This window comes from Tupaia chinensis, unplaced genomic scaffold, assembly GCF_000334495.1.
Source record: "Tupaia chinensis unplaced genomic scaffold, TupChi_1.0 Scaffold000636_1, whole genome shotgun sequence".
Taxonomy (NCBI): Eukaryota; Metazoa; Chordata; class Mammalia; order Scandentia; family Tupaiidae; genus Tupaia; species Tupaia belangeri.
In genome coordinates, this window is record NW_006160157.1 from 853,955 (window position 1) to 873,954 (window position 20,000).

General features: G+C 37.8%; 1 protein-coding gene and 1 pseudogene across 4 annotated transcripts in view; one reads left to right on the top strand and one right to left on the bottom strand.

The window, feature by feature from the left end:
* Positions 1-20,000, bottom strand: part of RUNX1T1 (RUNX1 partner transcriptional co-repressor 1) — a 167,942-nt gene that overhangs the window by 34,159 nt on the left and 113,783 nt on the right. For all 4 annotated transcript variants that reach the window (XM_027776169.1, XM_027776168.1, XM_027776170.1 and 1 more), the window contains 2 exons: positions 19,431-19,612; positions 3,947-4,197 (listed from right to left, as the gene is read on the bottom strand). In XM_027776169.1, coding sequence (XP_027631970.1) covers positions 3,947-4,197; positions 19,431-19,612 — 433 coding nt within the window. The remainder of the gene's footprint in view (positions 1-3,946; positions 4,198-19,430; positions 19,613-20,000) is intronic.
* LOC102487071 (acyl-CoA-binding protein pseudogene) lies at positions 12,910-13,146 on the top strand (annotated as a pseudogene).

Sequence of the window (20,000 nt, forward strand, 5' to 3'; positions counted from 1 at the left end):
TCTCCCTCTCCCTCTCTCTCTCTCTCTCTCTCTCTCTCTCTCTGTCCCTTTCTGGTCAAAATAAAATAAAAATAAATAGGGACCAGTAGTTGGTGTAATGGCTATGTTGCTGGACTCCCACGTAGTCGACTGATTCGAGTCCCTGACCTAGTGGCTTAAATTCATGCTAGGCGCATGTGTGTGCATACCCAAGATCCCGAGAGGAGAATAGAGAAAAAGGGACTGCTGCGTGACAATCCCTCCTGGAGGGTGATTTCTCACTTTCTGTCTCTCTCTGTCTTTCTGGTGAGTGCATGCAACCTAATAGCAAAACCTCTCCAAAAATTAATTAATTAATTAATTAAAAATAAATAAATAAAGTTAAATAAAATAACCATAAGTAAAAGCCACATAGCCAACTCCGTGGTTTGAATCCTGGATCTGGTGGCTTGAAAATCACTCTGGGTGCATCTACATGCATGCCCAAAATCCCAAAAGGAGGATGGCATGCATGCACATGCATCCAAAGTGGAGGACAAGAGTGACATGACCATCCTCCCTGGGAAGATGACTTTCTCTCTCTACCTGTCTCTGCTTCTCTCCAGTGAGTGTACATGTCCTACAGGAAAAACTATCTTTAAAAAATAATAATAATTAAATAACATTAAAAATTATTTTTAAAACTGCATTTGACTTATTATGAAATCTGAGTGCTTAGAAATCTCATTAGCTGATTTAAAGATATGATGATGAGTCACATGACTCATTGCCACCAACCATGAAATATGATAGCTTTTACATCTGAGAGAAGTGAACACATTTCTGATAGCACTCTCTCAGGCTAAATAAAAAACTAAGTATGAAACACTTTGGATGATTTCTGCCCAGTTGGAACACATTCTGAGATACATTTTAAAAGTTAAAATTGTCAATGCCACCTATTGGTAAAAAAGTAAAATTGCAAATATGTTTTACTAATTTGCATAATAGCAAAGACATTAGGGAAAGTAATATTTAGTTATTGCTCTGCTTGTTGTGATTATTTCAAATTGGAATGTTTGCAAATATGTAGTTTTGTTGACTTATTTTTGCCTGTGTTTTAGGGAAAAAGTGCTACCATTAAAATTACAATAGGTATCACAGAAAACAACCAGAGAATATTAAGGATGGAAATGTGACAGTGACTTTAGGTACCAGGAACTCCAGAGGTCTCGAAAGTTTTACAAATTCAGCAGACTAAATCAATAAGGATACAAGTTCTAACACCTCAACAAATATTAATGAGCAACAAGATGTATCTGTGGTTAATGGGATTCCAGCATTTGTGAAATAATGCTGAACTTCGTTGTTTAAATAAGTACATTAGAATCATGCTTGAACCCATGTAGAATTCGTTTATTGAGTCTGACCTCTGAATTTCCTTTGTTAGAAACAAATCTTTAAAAGGAAAAAAGAAACCAAAACTTTACATCTATTAATTTGTCTATTTCAAATACTCCACTATGCAGCACCGCACAATTTTTATTTATATTCATAATGCCTGAAGGATGTAAGAATGGAAATAACTAATAATCATTAAATAGCACATTGCCATTTGTGGGAAACTAGATGCTAATACTGAATCTTAACTGGTTCTTATGTTTTAGAAGATTTTAGCTCACTAGGCTAAAATTCTAGGCTTACTATAAACTAATTAAACTAATGCTGCTTACAAACTTTCTTAAAAGATTCCGGTGAATATATGTCCCTACACATAATAGGTATTTATAAATCTTACCAGACTAAATATACTTTTATGACAATTTTTATATTCTCAAAATGGCAGCCTGATGTAACACCATAATTTGTTAGTCATTCATCAAGATTGCATTTTACATTAACACACACTAAACTCTGTCAGATTTTTAGGGATGGTTAAGTAGCTGCCCATATTTATAGAGATTAGCACTATTAGTTTTATAAGCTAATATAATTAAAAGGTAAGGAACATGGTCTGAAGAAATCACATAAAACTAATGGATACAGATATAATTCATAAAGGAATATTTTACATTACTAGATGAAAACACAGTCATTGCACATAGGCATAATTACTTCCTTGTTGAATACAGAGCATTGGAACTAATATTTCACAAAGTAGCATTTGCTGCCTAGAAGCAAGCCATTTCTAGCACCTACAAAATGGAATCTCTCGAACTGGTCTTACTTTGACCTGATGACTCCACTGCTTTTTAAAAACGAACAATCATGGTTTTCAGTCCTTAAATCATAAATAAATGGTAAAGCTTCTGTGTAGAAGGGATTGCTATCACATTTGATTTGGGGGTCAAAATATCAATCCAGACTGAGAAATAACAACCATTTTTGAAAGCTCTTCAGAAGTGGTACCTGTGAGAACATTAGACAGATTGGCTATTAAGAAAGCACAAATTATATGCTTAGCCATTTGTCTGACATACCATATAAATGTAGAAATTACTGTTGTGGGGAACCAGAACTACTAATTTGCTATCTCACAACCAAAGCCTCAGCTACCCCTCCTCTCACCTTGACTCTTTTTGCTTTCTAAACATTGGGAGAGTTGTGCATAAAAAGGCAAAAAAAGACTACACGTGGCAGTCCCACTTGCTAGTAACCTAGTTAGATACCTAACAAACTTCTGCACATCAAGTTCTTTCCTCCTGTTGTAAGAGACAACGACAACAACAATGCTGCCACTATTCAAACAATGGGTAACTGGCAGGCTGTGCTTTCCAGGGTTCTGCACTCTTAACTCCATTTTCTGGTTTCCATTTGGACTTTGGTTTTTGTTTATCCTTTGTTCTTTCCACTATTCTTGACCATTATATCGCCTGTGTCAAAAAGTCTGCCAGTGGGGGCCAGCGGGTGACATGGTGGTTAAGGCACTGGACATTCCCAAATGGTTGACCACTATGAGTCCCGTACCTGATAGCTTGCTTTCTCACTTCCCCTCTCTCCCTTGCGCTCTCTCTCTCTCTGTCTGTCTGTTTCTCTCTGGTCACATTAAAAATAAATGAACGAATAAATAAAAATTTTAAAAAGATGTCTGCCAACAGTTAGTTATGAGGTAAAAGAAGTCCTACTGGTGGGTAGCATGGACACAGGAGGTGGGGAAAGGAGAGAGGACTGACTGTTCTTTTCAGTTAGAATGGTCAATAATGAAGCAAGTGAAGGTGCCCTAGGAACAGCGTACTTACAAGCTCTCTATATTGTTACCTCAACCACTGATCACATATCAAAACTTACCTTGGTCATCTTCTTTCTTATCTTTCATGATAGACACTTGCTTTTTAGAGGGCAATGTCCCCTAAATGCCTTACTTCTAACAGTTTTATGCAAAAATGAAATAAACACAGGAAAACAGAGTACGTATTTGCCTGAACTCACTCCTCCTCTGGTATTCTGATCTTGGACACAAAATTGTCAATACTAATTTTAATTGCCAGCATCTTTGAGGAGAGACAAGTACCAAAATGATTCCTCGTGGAGTGTCTACTGAGTGAAGCCAAAGACAGTACTTCGTATCCTGTTTTGGCATGCATGGAATCTCATGAAGATTGGAAAAATCAAAAGAAATTTTGAAGCTATCGAGTAAAAGATATGATGAAAGAAAAGTAGCAGATTTTCAAATACATTTGTGGCAGGCAGACGGCATATTAAACCTCTCATGTTAAAAAAATTTCAAGTCAAAACTCATTTTGCATTTGTTAACACAATTGAGGGTTTTATATTAATCTAGATGCCCCTTCCAAAAATAAAAATTAACCTATCTTAAATACAAGTGATAAAGACAGAGAGAGATCAAGTTTTCTCATAAAGGACACAATATAAAGAGACAATTTTCACACCTCCTTCCCCAGATTTCAAGCCTCGAGTTCAGTTGAAAAGTAATGATCAAGTCTTCAAGCACAACCCCAAAGGAAGTAAGCAGATCCTTCAGTCTTACCCATAGGTCTGTTTCTGTCCCTGAGGTCCCTGTGGCTGGGGTGTCGATAGGAGTCCCTGTAGTGGTGGGCAATGGCCATATCATCCAAACGGTAATGCTGAGGTGGAGGTGGGGTGGGGTGAGGCAGGCCATTGGGCTGGTAGGATAAGCCGTTATTTGGACTGTACCGCTGGCCTGGACTAATAGTGCATGGTCGCTTGCTTGGATGTTCTGAGTGCAAAGGCTCTCTGTCAAAGCCATTTTCTTTGGTTCTGAGGGGGGAAGAAAGAAAGTTTGTTTTGTAATGTACTCAGAAACCAGCACAGTTCAAACACTCATACTTGAGCTTGTAATATAAACAGAATATGACTTTGTTAGCCAGGAACTTTCTAAACTCTGACTCCCAGAAAGCCCATGAGAATTCACTGAAACCCATGTCAAGGGCTAAAGGAATACAAGACTGTACAAAGGAGGAAAACGTTTTGTGTCTCGTCACATCAGCAAACATCTTTTCAGTGGAAGCTTATGCAGTTCAGCCATAAATAAGAGGAAACCCAATTTCCCTTTGTAAAAAATATTTTTATTCAAATGAGAGCATTTGATTTCTAACAAGTTACTCTATGACCAATTGCATTTGGTGAAGATCCAGCAAGGTAAACCACGGTCACTCTCTTGATAAATGCTTAAGGTACAATTCTTCCACGTGATAATCTGAATATCTTGGCCGAAAACATCTAAGAGCTGTGTTCTCTAATACAATAACCACATGTGGATGTTTAAATTAAAACGTAAGTTTATAAAAATTAAATAAAGATTCAAATCCAGCTCTTCAGTAGCAATAGCCATATTTCAAGTGCTTAAGAAGTCACCTGCAGCTAGTGGCTATGGTACTAGACTGAACGATTAGAGAACTTTTCTACGCCACAGAAAGTTCTGTTAGAAAATGATGATCGAGCTGAGCTAATGCAATATAAAATGCAATGTCTGGGACCTCAACATTATCTTGAGTCCTCAAGATCATCAAACTGTAATCATACAGAGCTAGCTGGGACTAGAAGGAAGATCAAAGTCAACTCCTTTCTGTTAAAGTTGAGGAAACACTCCCAGAAAGCTTGTGTGTTCTGTCTGGTCAAACAGCAGGACAAGCACACCCTGACTGCACTTCATCATGTGACGCACAGACCTTTTAACTTGGCTTTCAGAAGAAAAGCATGCTATGAGACCTGATAGCCAATCACTGTTCCTTGATTTGCAAACAAAAGTAGAGCTAAAGAAATATTTTCTAGCTGAATAGATCCCTTCAGCTTAGAGACAAGTCTAACACACTCGGGAAAATAGGAACAAACCACACCCAACTTTGAAATCACAGCTCCCAAGTCATCTGTTTTCTCAGCAGCTGGCTCTCCTCACAAGACTTGCACTCTATCCTTAGACCAGTGGTAACATCTGTATCTCTAGGGAAATTTCCTCAAAAGAATTCTAAAAACTCACAGTGGCCACAGATTTCTGCACAACTTTTCTATTACGACATATCCTATTTTCCTTACCTTTAGTGGTAAACTTATTCTGATACCAGAAGGATCCACGTGGACAGTGAATCAACAGCAGAGATTGTTAGGGGCAACAGAATTCTCTAATAAACCATCCTTTCTGTCCCTTTAGAGAAGAGCCCCAGTGACAATTTATACACAGCAGAGTGAGAAGGATAAAAGAGTTAGAGTCGCAAGGTACAGGAATATAAGGGACTGAGGAAGAGTCTGCAGAGTTTAATGTGAAAAGATGACATGCCCACTGTATACAGAAGAAGGATGATCTGTTCTGGACACAGGAGACTGGCCAATATTAGAAATGACAGCAGAACATAACCCCATCCTCCCAGGGGTGGCAGCCAGAAGTCTTAGTGAAGCTCCCATCAAAGCATGTGTCTGCACTGAAAACATACTGACTCCATATCTATTGATCATTGATATCAGACTGAAAAAATCCAGTAGACTCAGACATTACCTAAATGCATTGCTTCAAAATAATATTTCAATGAAACAGTTTAGAAATAGATTTATCATCTAAAAGCATATCTATATGATTCTAATCTGCATTTCCATATCTCATACATTTCTGAAAAAATAGACTTTAACATTCAATGCATATTATCAGCATAAATCAGTTGGAAAATACTGAAGACTATTAGTAGCCATGAACATAATGCTAACACAGCACCTACCTTACTGGCAGTGTGGTGTAGTGGAAAGAGCACTGGACTGGGAATCAAGAGACCTGAGATCTAGTCCTGGCTCTTCCATGACTAGCTGTGTGACATTGGGCAAGTCACTTAACCTCTCTGGACCTCAGTTTGCTCATCTGTAAAATGAAAGGGTTGGACTAGATCAGTGGTTTTCAAACTATGTTACCTGAGGTGCTTAAAGGATTCTACAGGGAATAAAGAACTTTTCTCCCAAACAACTAAGAGTTAAAGGGCCAGAGGAACCCACTTATTCATATCTGTTTTTAAAACTGGGGTTCCACCTAAGATTGAATTTTAAAGGAAAAAGTCTGCTGCTAAAATCAAGTTTGAAAACCACTGGACTAGACAATTTCTGAGGTCCCTTCTAGTTTGAAAATTCCACAATTCAGTTTTTCTACATTTACAGCTTAATGTCATGGTTTATGTAGATTGAAACTCACAGGGCTGATGGTCCTCTGGCCAAACCATAAGTATCTAAATCAACCATTTTAGCCAAGTACTAAGGTTTTTGCTTTGAGCAATGTGTTATTTAGAGATTAGTTTTTGTGCACAAATTTTTAAATATCCTCTCAATATCTTAGAGAAGACTCAGCATTTTTAAGTATTAAAATACCTTTGACCTACTGGTGTCAAACCACTCCAACTTTCTGATTTTGTCTCTCCTTGATCAATGACAAAAACACGTAACAGTAGAAGAACTCTTAAAATGGTTAGATGTTATTTATGTTCATTCTCAGATGAGCCTCTGATCAGTTATATTGCATCAATGGTCCAATTATATGAAAAATGAATATCAGTTTTTTCCTAAAACAAGGGCAGCAATGACCTAAGAGTTAAGGCTGGGTCCTGAGGCTGTCTCTTAACTTCAGTCAAGTCCTTAACTCTCCTCTCTGTGATCCAGGTACTCTGCTAGCTATGGAAACAATAAAGTCCATCTCCTCACAGAGGTAGTAACATTTTTTCAGCAAAGCTTTAACACTTTCACACCAACAGAAATAAAGCTATGAAGGTTCTCCCTGGTGCTTCCTCCAATCATTCATGTCTAATTATAAGGCCATGCCTGTGTATGTCCACAAAGATAACAAAAACAACTTAATTGCTACTTTTTTGTCTGCTTCTCAGAAATGACTACAACTGTCTACACTCGTTTGCTCAGACAAACTCCATATTTGCTGTTTTACCTGTTGCCCTTTTAAAGGTGTTAGGTAAAACTAACAAGTACTTCTCATTATCCCATAGCAGAAAACCCTTGAAATGATTTCAATTCTAGTGGGAAATCCATCCACTCATAGGTTTCTGGAAGATAGTTTGTGTATGTTTTTAAAATCTACCTGAGAATATTTTACCTCTCTACCAGGAAGCCGTTTCTTGAACATAATCTAACCATTTCAGCATTTAGATCCCAATCACTTCTCTCTTAAGGTCCAATCTCCAGAAGACAGAGAACCACTCAGGACTCAGCAGGGTAACTTTATTTTCTGATTTCAGTTTCCCATCCTAGTAAAACAGTACTAATAGAAAACAACACTTAAAAAAAAAAAAATCAAGAGGCAAACTAATTTACACATTACTCCACCTCAGGCTGATTTTTTCAGATTCCTCAATGATAGGGCTTGCAAACTGATTATTTGAGAAACTTTTTAAAAACTCTGTATGAAATACTGGGCACCAGCAGTTAGCATAATGGCTATGTCGCTGGACTCCCACGTAGTCAACTAGTCGACCACGGTTTGCGTCCCGGACCCAGTGGCTTAAAACCCATGCCGGGCACGTGTGCGGGCGTGCCCAAGATCCCGAGAGGAGAATGGAGAAGAAGGGATTGCAGTGTGACCATCCCCCCAGGGGTGATTTCTCGCTTTCTGTCTCTATGTCTCTCTCTGTCTGGCGAGCGCATGCGCCCTATAGCGAAAACCTAGCCAAAAAAAAAACAAAACAACAACAACAACAAAAAAAAACTCTGTATGAAATATTTTAAAAGTCATGATTGGCTAATGCTTACTGATAATCGCTTAGTAATATTTATCTAAAGTAATTTAGCATTCAAAGAAATGGGAAGTATAAATGAAACGTAGTATAAAGTCATGACAGTAGAGTAAGAAGATAAATCGCCTAAATGATAGAAGTTGGTATAAGTTTTCCCTAGATTTTTTTTTTTAAGTGAGGAAAACATCACCCTAAAGATGATCTGGCCTAGCCTCTGTGGCCCAGTCAATGGCATAAGGAAACAGAATGGAAGCCACATCTGACCATGTGGCTGTTCGAGTCTCTGGCCTGGCTGGCCTGAGAACACGCTGGGAGCTTGTGCACATACGCAGGATGCTGGCAGGCTAGACCACTGGAGAAAGGACGCTTCAGCATAATGGAGCCCGTGAAGGGTGCTGCTCTCTCTCACATACACACTCTATCATGAATAAAAATAAATTTTAAAATATGTCTAGAGGAGGCAAATTGGTATTGTATGATAAACCGAAGGAAGGAAATGAAAAGATTTAAATTTGAATCTGAGTCCTGTTATAAATAAATTACAGGCCTTAGGCACTCACATATCTGAGTTCCAGCAGGCATTTCAAATCCAAACTGGCCATATTCTGCTCTTTCTGTACCACTCTCTACCTAGTCACCCAAGCAGAACTCTCCAACTTTCTTCTTCACATCCAAGTCCTACTGAGGATCACTTAAGCACCTCTGACACAGATCCCTCCTTCCTGCCCCAGGACACCTTTATTTTGGTGAGTCACACTGCTGGCCTACTTATGCCAACATCTCAGTCAGGGCCAGTTCTCAGTCTAGGCCAGGGCTTCCAGATGTGTTTGCTATTTGTCTCAAAAGCCATGTCCTATCTCTTGACTACAGTTCCTTGGGAAAGTTAATAGGCATAAGAAACAGTGGTTCTAAAATTCCTCTGAGATTTAATATTCTGTCCGGCATTGGGGATTTACATTCTTTATTTTATTCTTATGCAGTCACATGTTACTTAATGATGGGGATATGTTTGGAGGAATGCATCATTAGGTCATTAGGTAACATGAGGTGATTTTGCATGTCATGAAGTGCATACACACACACCTAAATGTTGTAGCCTACTATAATCTTATAGAATAACCAAAATCTATGGGGTTCATCACTGACCAAAACATCATTATGTGGAACATGACTATATTCTAAAAGTCTTTGTCTAAACCTTAGGGAATGGCAACTCCATTAAAAAAAAAGACAAAAGACATTAATAAAAATATCAAACTCTTCTTTCTTTCCTTTTCTAACACATGCAGTTTGTTAAAGTTTTCACAGAAAACCAGACATTGAATTTTCAAAGCAGGGAAAATCAATCTTGTCATCCTATTTTCAAAAGATAATACAGTGAAAGGTCTCATCACAAACTGTTAGAAAATAGGCGAGTTTAGAGAATAATTTCATGTGCAACATTTTTATTGCCATTGAATAATGCATTTGAGACAAAATATATTACAAACACTTCCTTCTTTGGATCAAGGATCTAAATCTAGGACCTCAACCCATAAAACTGCTCCTGGAAAACACTGGGGAAACTCTGGGAGACATTGGTGCAGGGAAAGATTTCTTAAATAAGACCCCCAATGTACAGTCGATAATCCTCAAAATAGACAAGTGGGATTACATCAGGCTAAGAAGTTTCTGCATGGCAAAAGACACAGTAATTAGTGTGAATCAACAGCCCTCAGAATGGGAAAATATTTTTGTAAATTATGCATCAGATAAGGGACTGATAACCAAAATACACGTGAGATACCCCCTAACCCTAGTCAGAAAGTCTAAGATTAAAAAAAAAAAAAAGATAAGTATTGGCGGGAGTGTGGTAGAAGGGGAACTCTTTTACACTGCTGGTGAGAATGTAAATTGGCCCAGCCACTGTGGAGAACAATTTGGAGATTCCTCAAAAATCTACAAATAGAACTACCATATGATCCAGCAATCCCACTCCTCGGTATCTACCCAAAGGACAGAAGAATTTTTCACTGGAAAAGTGCTCGCACATCGATGGTTATTGTGGCACTATTTACAATTGCTTAAGACATGGAACCAACCCAAATGCCTCCATAAGGATGAATGGATTGAAAAACTGTGACACATATACTCTATGAAATACTATTCAGCCATAAAAACGAACAGAACCCTGGCTTTTGACAGAAAGTGGAAGAATATGGAAGATTTACTGCTGAGTGAAGCAAGCTGGGCTATGAAGGAGAGAAGTTGTATGCCCCCCACTTAATATATACCGTACTCTATGACTGAAACTGATTGACCTAAGGTTGTACAAACACAATAGATGGGGGGGAATGCCCGATGTGGTGTGTGTAGAGGAGTGGGGCCTAAGGAAGGACATTTGGAGGAGGGATACGGAAGCAGAACATTGACAGGATGGGGCAGTGTGATGTTATCAGTTGAAGATATTTTGATTAACTGGACTGGGGAGAAATGTTCACATATTGAATTGTTCACTTTGTAAGCTAAATAATGTGATTTAATGTATATAAAAACATTTAAAAAATAAATAAAATAAATAAAAACTCTTTATGGAAATCAAAATTAAACCTAATTTTTCATGATGTGACATGGGTTCTTGTTTTACTATCATGCTGGAGTCAATGGGACATCTGAAGGGGAAGAACAGAGAGCTGAATGACAGGACCATCACTATGGGCCTAGGAGCAGAGAAATACCTTCACTCTCTCCATTACTCAGTAGCCACACAGGAGAGAGAACTTTCTGGGCAGCCTCCTCACACCTTAGAAGTAAATAAGAGCTAGGTGCATATCTGCCACGCCACACACACACAAGTATGATGCCTAGACCTTCAAAGATTACAATACAGAGGTCCATGGAGCCACCTGAGCCCTCCCTTCCCCACCAAGAAGGTGAAATACTTCCATCATATGTCACCTGAAGTTGCCATCTGTTCAACAGCTAGACTGCCGATTACTGGCTGTCCCCCTTGCCTTTCATAATCTCTGCCACTGCTGAAGTATTCAAAATTCTACTGTTCCTACTGTTCTGGAACTATTTTGTCATCTGTACATTCCAACTGGAGTTCTCTAGTACTTTCTGGTTACTGAGCCACTTGTGGCATTTGATTCCTGAGCTGTTTATGGCTGCTTGAATTCAGATACGCATCTTTTAAAACCAAATAAATAAATCAAAACTTTTTTCTACCGACAATGCTGCATTAAGTTTAGCCAGATTTATTTATTTATATAAATCATGTGTTTTATTTGTTTGTTTTATCTGTAGTATTTTGCTTTGTATTCTTTTTGGTACATGGTTTGTGTAAAGCACTATTCTCAACTTCTGTAGGAATACAAAGATGAGCATGATATGATCCCCTAGCTCTCCTTAAGATTATAATTTAGAGGGACCAGCAGATGGTGTAATGGTCACATTGCTGGACTCCCACATAAACGACTGTGGTTTGAGCCCTGGACCCGGCAGCTTATAACTCACGCTGGGCATGAGTGTATGCATGCCCAATATCACTAAAGGAGAAGGAACTGCTGTGTGGCCATCCTCCTTGGGGGGTGATTTCTCACTTTCTCTCTCTCTGTCTCTCTGGTGAGCATATGTGCCCTGTAGCAAAAATCTCCTTTAAAAAGATACATATATATTATGATTTTATGCTAGACTTAAATTTTTATCAAAAAGTGAATCAATTGGAGCTATAATACTTTTATACTTTAATTCAGGACTTGCACACAGAAGATATCGTAAAAACAGTACAAAAAAGTAGGATGTGAAATCAGAGGGATCACTCCAGAATGTGCATGCAAAACACCAGGAGCTCTAGAGTCACATGCACTTGGGTTCAATTTTGACTGTCTTTTGCTGACCATATAAACTTGGGAGGTTTAACCTTTAAGAGGTTTTCATTTGCAAAATGAGAATGATTATCTCAAAGCTATGAGAGTGCAATATGAAAGAATTGACATAATGAGCCTAACACGTATCAGCATTTAACTAAAGTACTTTATTTTCAAGTTCGGGTATTCAGAGGCTGGTGGTTTAGAATCATGGTTGTAAGAGATAGGCATCTGAGTGAGAAATCCTAGAGTTTGATTCCTCTCAGTCCCTCTTACAAGCTATTATGGTTCGAATGGCCTCACCAAAAATCATCTTCAACTTAACTGCCTTCATAACAGTATGAAGGAGGTAAGAACTTAATCTGACTATGGTAGTAAGAAGTGAGGCCTTTGAGAGGTCATGAGGACTAGAAAAGGTCATCAGGGTGGAATCCCCATGACTGAATAGTGGTGACTTCTTTAAGAAGAGGGAGAGAGACAAGAACTGAGACACATCCTTGCCTTATTTACTATGTAATGCCCTATGCTACATCAAGTTAGGGCATATCACGACTCCGCAGAGAGTCCCCACAAGCAAGAAAGCCCTCACCAGATATAGGCCCTCAACCTTAGATCTCAGAACCATGAGGTGAATAAACCTTCATTCTTTATAAATGACCCAGTCTGCAGCACTCAGTTATGGCAACAGAAAATGGACTAAAACACAAGCCATGTGACCTCAAACACATTAGCAGCCATCCTGAATCCATATAAAAGGATTTCAGGGAAAAAAGTTCTATGTTAGTACAGGTTAAGCATCTCTAATCTGAACATTTGAAATCCAAAATGCTTTAAGATTCAAAATGTATTGAGTAGCTTCGAGCTCCTCGCCTCCTCCTCAGGCAGCCAGGAATCCCTGCAACTCTGCCAGCATGTCTCATGCTGAGTTTGAGAAAGCAGCTGAGGAGGTTAAGCACCTCAAGACCAAGCCAGGGGACAGTGAGATACTATTTATCTACAGCCACTACAAGCAAGCAACTGTGGGTGACATTAACACAGAGCAACCAGGGATGTTGGATCTCAAAGACAAGGCCAAGTGGGATGCCTGGAATGAGCTGAAAGGGACTTCCAAGGATGATGTCATTCATGAAAGCTTACATCAACAGTAGAAGAGCTCAAGAAAAAAATATGGAATATGAAAGACTGGATTTGCCTGCCAGCCACATATTGAACCTAAAATGATGTATATTGCCTTGTTTTTCTAATACCATGGATGATGTAAAATAGTGAAAATAACCAGCTAATCCCTTTCCTCAAGGCTGTTTGGGTTCTGGGTCTCACAGATTAGAGGACGAGACAATTACTGGCTTTCCCCGAGTGGTTTTTACTAGAGATCAATTAAAATTAATTTGTGACTTTAAAACACACACACACAACCTATTAAGCACTGACTACAAATTCAAAGTTTCATACCTGACCTCAAGTGAAGAATCATAGTCAAAATGCTGCAGTACAAAAATACATATAATGACCTTTGTGTAGAAGGTATATGTGAAACATAAATGAAGTTCATGTTTACTTGAGTCCCATCACCAATATATGTCATTTTATACATGCAAATGTCCCCAAATTTAAGAAAATCTGAACTTGGAAAAACTTCTCATCTTAAGCATTTTGAATAAAGGACACTCAACCTGCATGTAAATTACTTAGCACAGAGCTGGCATGTCTGAAGTATTCAGTAAATAGGAACTATTAGAATATTTATGATTGGGAAGCCTTCATTCAAATGGTAGATACCAAGTTAGGTTGTGAAGTGTGAACTGAATTACAACATAAGAGAACAGGAAAAGAGACCAGAAACCAATATTTAGAATATAGTAGACAAGGCATGAAAAAAGTATTCAGCATGGCTAGACCCTAAAGAAACAGCAAGAGATAAGGCTAAAAAGTTAAGGATCAGGCTAGAATATGGAGAAACCAAAATGCCCTCTCTGTTCTAACTTCCTCACTATATAAATGTAATTTCATGTTATTTTATGAGAAGTCTTCACAATTGATGTGACTAATATTAAAAAAAAAAAGATTTACAGGGATGATTACTCACTTCTTGAAACTGAGAAATGCATAAAAGATGAAATACAAAACAGGAATGTATAAATATTAAAAACTACATTTTTCCACAGAATATTGAATGGAGTAGATTATATAAGTTTAATAATTTGCATAACCAATTAATCCTACAATTCTCTTTAGAGTTTATCTGCCATTTTTCCTTAGAAAGACAAAAATATTGAAACCTCATTTGTTGTATAGAACAGGAAAAATGGATGTAGTCACACACATTTTGGTGTGTACTGTGATGACAAATTTACATATTCAATCAAAACCGTTTTGAAGTGATTGCCTTCTGACTCTCTAACCTTCAGCATCTTCTAACTTTCTCAAGAAACCAGGTGACCTGGTTGATTTTGATTCTTCTATCATTGAAATTATTTATAAAATCTCACACTACTGTACTCTAACATTTACTTACTTGAACAATTATAGAAAAGAAAGAAATGAGTGAAACTAATTTTTTTAAAAGTCAGTTGTTAGTTGAATGTTCCTTATTTAAATTTTGAACAATTAAACATACTTTGTGCAACTGGAACATATCAGGCATGTAAATTTGCTGGATTTTCCATCAAGAAACTTTGTGACTATAGACAAGTTCTTTGGGCCTTAATTTCCCCAAATATAAAGACACAGTGTTGGCCTGTTATATTTATAAGATCCCTTCCAACTGACCCATTATATAATCTTAAATTTCAAGCAAGTACTGTTAAAAAATAATGTTTAATTATCAGGAAAATAGGAAAAACACATTAATCCAACCCTATGGCTTTTGCAATAAAAGTCTAGACATGTTAAACTGAGAGTAATATGGGGCATAATTACATTAAAGTGATGATATATAAGAAGAGGATTAATATTTAACATCAATCATTTGAACTAGCCAGGAGGGGAAAGGGGAAAAAAGAAAAAAATGTACTCATGTAAACCTAAGATCATTTGGTTTGGTTTCTTAAGTAAAGAAAATTGTCTGAGTTAGAAAAGTGGCATAACAGGCGAGAACACAATATTAAAGACAAATTAGAACAAAAGGCTGTAATATCAAAACTGTGAGAAAAGAAAGTCAGCAATGGTAATTGATGCAATAACAGGTATTTCTTTCAAATCTTAATAATATGTATATATTCTGCGGTCTCAAAAGGGAGGAAACATCTAACTGTTTCATTCTTCCCTATTCCACATAAAAGTGTTCATGTCTTTATAAGCCATCATGGTTTGCAGTTTAAAGAGTGCTCTTAACTTCTGGTCTCTCTATGAAAGTGTTCACTTCATTTAACTGACTCCAAGAAAGATTTACATCCCCTTTCTCAGCGTCTCCCATCCTAGAATAGCAAAAGAGGAAAGGTCTACAATAAATACTAAACTTTTACAGATTAGCAAAGAATAGCCATCAAAATTTTGTATTTCCTAATGGGGGGAGGGATTTTTAAAGGAAAATGGTCTGTTTTCTAATTTGGTTTCTGTAATATTCTACCACAGACCCACGATTTCAGTATAATTGTTCAGGAACTCTTCCCAGAGCTATTTTTTATAGAAAGTAATAAACATTTCACTGTTCCATACAGAAAACAAAATATTTCGAAGACTTCCCTAGAGTATTCATTTCTCTGTAAATAACAATAATGTTAAAAAAAAAAAGAACAATCATATTTAATGACAAGAAGAAAGTTAATTTGCAAAGCCCTTCCCGGAAACACGTGATGGCTGTTTAGTATATTAACTCAGCAATTGTCACAGAATGTAAAGCCCTGGAAGTTGTAAACAAAATATAGAGTGCTCTTTTGTTCATGACATGTCATGAACAAATTACCAAAATGTGTTTTCTCCTCAGGTGTCAGTTTTTCCCTCTTTTAGTGACTGATGGCTCCCAGTGTTATTACAGAAACAGATTGATCTTTTTAATGAGCCAGTTTAATAGACTCCAAAATCTCACCGTGGCTGCTCATCCATGTCAGACCATATGCACCAACAAAACATTCAGTAAAACAAAAAAAGCTTTGCTGTCAGACAGCTCCATACTCTATAAAATTTCATATAGTAGAACTGGATATACAGATAAATAACCAGAGAAGAGAAAAATGCATATGCAAACAAGATGCAGAAAATATATGCAAAAAAAAAATACTGTAGAGGCCCATATTTTCTTGGCTCTGATCAAATTCCCACAAGATACAAATGTATTTACACAACATATTCTCATTACCCTTCCTCCAAACTCTAAGGAAACTCATTTGCCATATTTTCATTATAACATATACTTCAAGGTTCCATTTGAAAAAGAACGTTCGATCCAAAGATCAACTGTATAAATTCTGCCTCAAGAAACTGTCTATGGATAACCAAAGGGAGAATAAGACTGGAGACGCTTTTTAGGAGTTTTATCTGACTGGATGAGTATATATGTATGTACGCACAGCTACAGATCATCAAAATAGGGATGCTGTGCATCTGTGGATTCAATATGAAGTTTTCATAGCAATATTAAGGTACTGCTCAGAGTTTACCTCAGGGTTGACTGAGGCAAGTCCAAGTCATGGTACATTCAAATACAAAATATTGGGAAAGACCCAGTGGGAAATGGCTGGGAATACAGAGGAGTAAGTGTTCTTATTCCCTATTATGGTTATGTAGTAGTTAATAATTCTAGAGTAGTTTGTGCCCATTTTATTTTTTGTTCTTTTTTCAATTAGCTATAGATGTGTGTACTCTCTGAAGAAGGAGACAGAGATAGAAGAGAGAATGAGAAAGAAGGGGAAAATGATAAAGCTCCCCAACCATGGAAGATGGCCTCCCTAACCATGGGGGATAGCCAATCCCTTCTCCATCTCTCTGTTTGGGATTTGGGGCCCACACCCACATGCACCTACAGTGCTTTTCAATTCACCCATTCTAAGACTTGAACCATGCAGTCACCCATGTAGGATCCAGCTGCCTTGACCACCATGCCACTGTCTGACCTGGCTGTGGCCATTTTCAATACTGCTTACAGGTTTATCTTTACATTTACCACAGCTATTTAAACATGTTCCCATTACGTTCTCTTCCCCTTGGAATTAATTTTCCTCTTTGCGATTTTCTATTCAGTCTCTTCTTAATTCTTGTATTACATTATCCTGGAAACATGGAGTCACAGTACATCAATACCTGGAAACAGTACGTATTTCCTGCAGGACAAATGAGTTTGGATCAGACAGCAATGCACATATAACTCAGGGTTGACTGAGGCAAGTCCAAGTCATGGTACATTCAAATACAAAATATTGGGAAAGACCCAGTGGGAAATGGCTGGGAATACAGAGGAGTAAGTGTTCTTATTCCCTATTATGGTTATGTAGTAGTTAATAATTCTAGAGTAGTTTGTGCCCATTTTATTTTTTGTTCTTTTTTCAATTAGCTATAGATGTGTGTACTCTCTGAAGAAGGAGACAGAGATAGAAGAGAGAATGAGAAAGAAGGGGAAAATGATAAAGCTCCCCAACCATGGAAGATGGCCTCCCTAACCATGGGGGATAGCCAATCCCTTCTCCATCTCTCTGTTTGGGATTTGGGGCCCACACCCACATGCACCTACAGTGCTTTTCAATTCACCCATTCTAAGACTTGAACCATGCAGTCACCCATGTAGGATCCAGCTGCCTTGACCACCATGCCACTGTCTGACCTGGCTGTGGCCATTTTCAATACTGCTTACAGGTTTATCTTTACATTTACCACAGCTATTTAAACATGTTCCCATTACGTTCTCTTCCCCTTGGAATTAATTTTCCTCTTTGCGATTTTCTATTCAGTCTCTTCTTAATTCTTGTATTACATTATCCTGGAAACATGGAGTCACAGTACATCAATACCTGGAAACAGTACTTATTTCCTGCAGGACAAATGAGTTTGGATCAGACAGCAATGCACATATAAGTTTTCTATCCTTGAGCTACTTCTTGGTTTTTAGCATCTTACAGACATACCATGCAGGGAGCTGGATTAAGCAGTTCTCTTTAAAAGCTCAAGTACTGAATGCTCTATTCATTTTTAAATATGACCAAGAAAATATGATTTGCAAGAATAAGCAAGTTGTGCTGTTGGTAGATCACATATGGAGGTGGGTCTGCAATATGTCAGAAGTAGACTAATATTTAACCTTTTGCTTTAGGAATTTTAAACTACTAAGAGGTCCTATGTCAAGAGGAAAAAGACTCCAGAGATTATAGCATAAAATCTGCCTAACAGAGGATTATGTAATAACTGTATGTAAACTGGCTGGCTTTTAATAACATTCTGATTTGCAAAGCAGCTAATACATTTAAGAGTAGCTAAATCGGTCACAGATAGATGTCTCTGAGCAGCTCCGAGGATCTTAAGCTCCTATGAATCTGGACCATAACTGTGCCAAGTGTTAACCTCTCAAAGACTGTAATACTCGTGCCTGATGAAATGCATAAAAAGAGAATGGATAAGTAGAGAAAGGAAACAAATCATATGACAAGTAAGTTTCTGAATATACTTTTATTTTAAGAATGCCCATATTTTACAAATACTATATAAAATGCTGCTAATAAGAGTTGACTTTACTATGGGAAATGCTGCTAATAAGACTTTATTTTTCTGATTGCAAAATCAGAAAATAATTCTTTATGAGGATAAGGTATTTATAATACTTATTTTAATAAAGTCCATGGAAAGTCATCTGCATGCCTTATTCTACAACTACTTTGTAGGGTTTTAATAAAAGATTTATTTTATAATTTTTAGAATTCTCAGGAACCCAGAATGTCTGGTAGAATAAATTTTGGCTAATAAACTTTTCAACAAAAATACCATCTGTTAGCTCTCTCACATAACTCTTATCTACACTCGATTCATCTAGCTTCCCAGAAGTTTCTTCTTAGTTTATATGGAACTGAAATCTAGTAGCTACTGTACTGTTTTATTGACTAACACATGCAGGCCAGTTTTCAAACCCATGACATTTTAAGCAAACTTGGAACAACAAATTTCTCAACACTGAAGGATAAAATATGTACTTATGTTGAACTACGCAATAAACAAGAATTTAAATGCTGTGTATCTAAGAACCATCAGTGGTATTTGGCGCCTCTGAAAATCATTCCTCTTCACCTTCTAGCTTTAATATTACGAGCAACAATGATGAACTGGCACTCGAGCCACACTGACACAGGCCAGACTCCACTCTGCAAAATCCCAGACCAGAGCAAGATTCCCAAGATGCTATTGCTATTCTGCAAGAGATTTTGACCAGTGGCTCAAATATGACATGAAACAGGTTCTAGTACTGCAAGTCAGAGGAAATTTCCATTAGTCCAAAGGTCATCCTCCTTCTCACCTGTCTGGAGTTCGCCTCTTCCCGTTTTCGTTCACATCGAGAAGCAGCTCTGAGGAGTCAACAGGTGAGGTGGTGCTGGCATCCAGAAGCAGCTGTTCATGCTGGGCGAGGTACTGGGCAGGGTTCTGTTTGGCCAGTCTTGCACAGTGGAGAAGCTCGCGCTGCAGCAGGGGCAAGTTGGCCTGCAAGAGCATGAAAGGAATGAGAGGATGGACTTCTGATGTATCAACCTCGTCCACTTTGGAAACACTGGAGCAGAGTCTGCCATGCAGCTCCTTCAAAATCCCAACAAATGCATGCCATAGGTTCTATCCCCAGGCACACTGCTCAATACTGGGCTGCAATGTGCCTGGATTGGCTTGAGTGTAAGGTGTCTGATCTCTGTCTGTCACTTCACCTCTCTTCAGTAACCTTGGGAGAGGCACTTACTATTGGCAGGTTCTCTACAAAGGTAACTGTAAGTTCTAAGGACACAATACAACAATAGAAATGACTTACAGCTTCATCCATGAACAATTTTTTTTTAAATAGTTCTCAAGGAAGAAAGGGTATGTGAAATACACAGAGCAT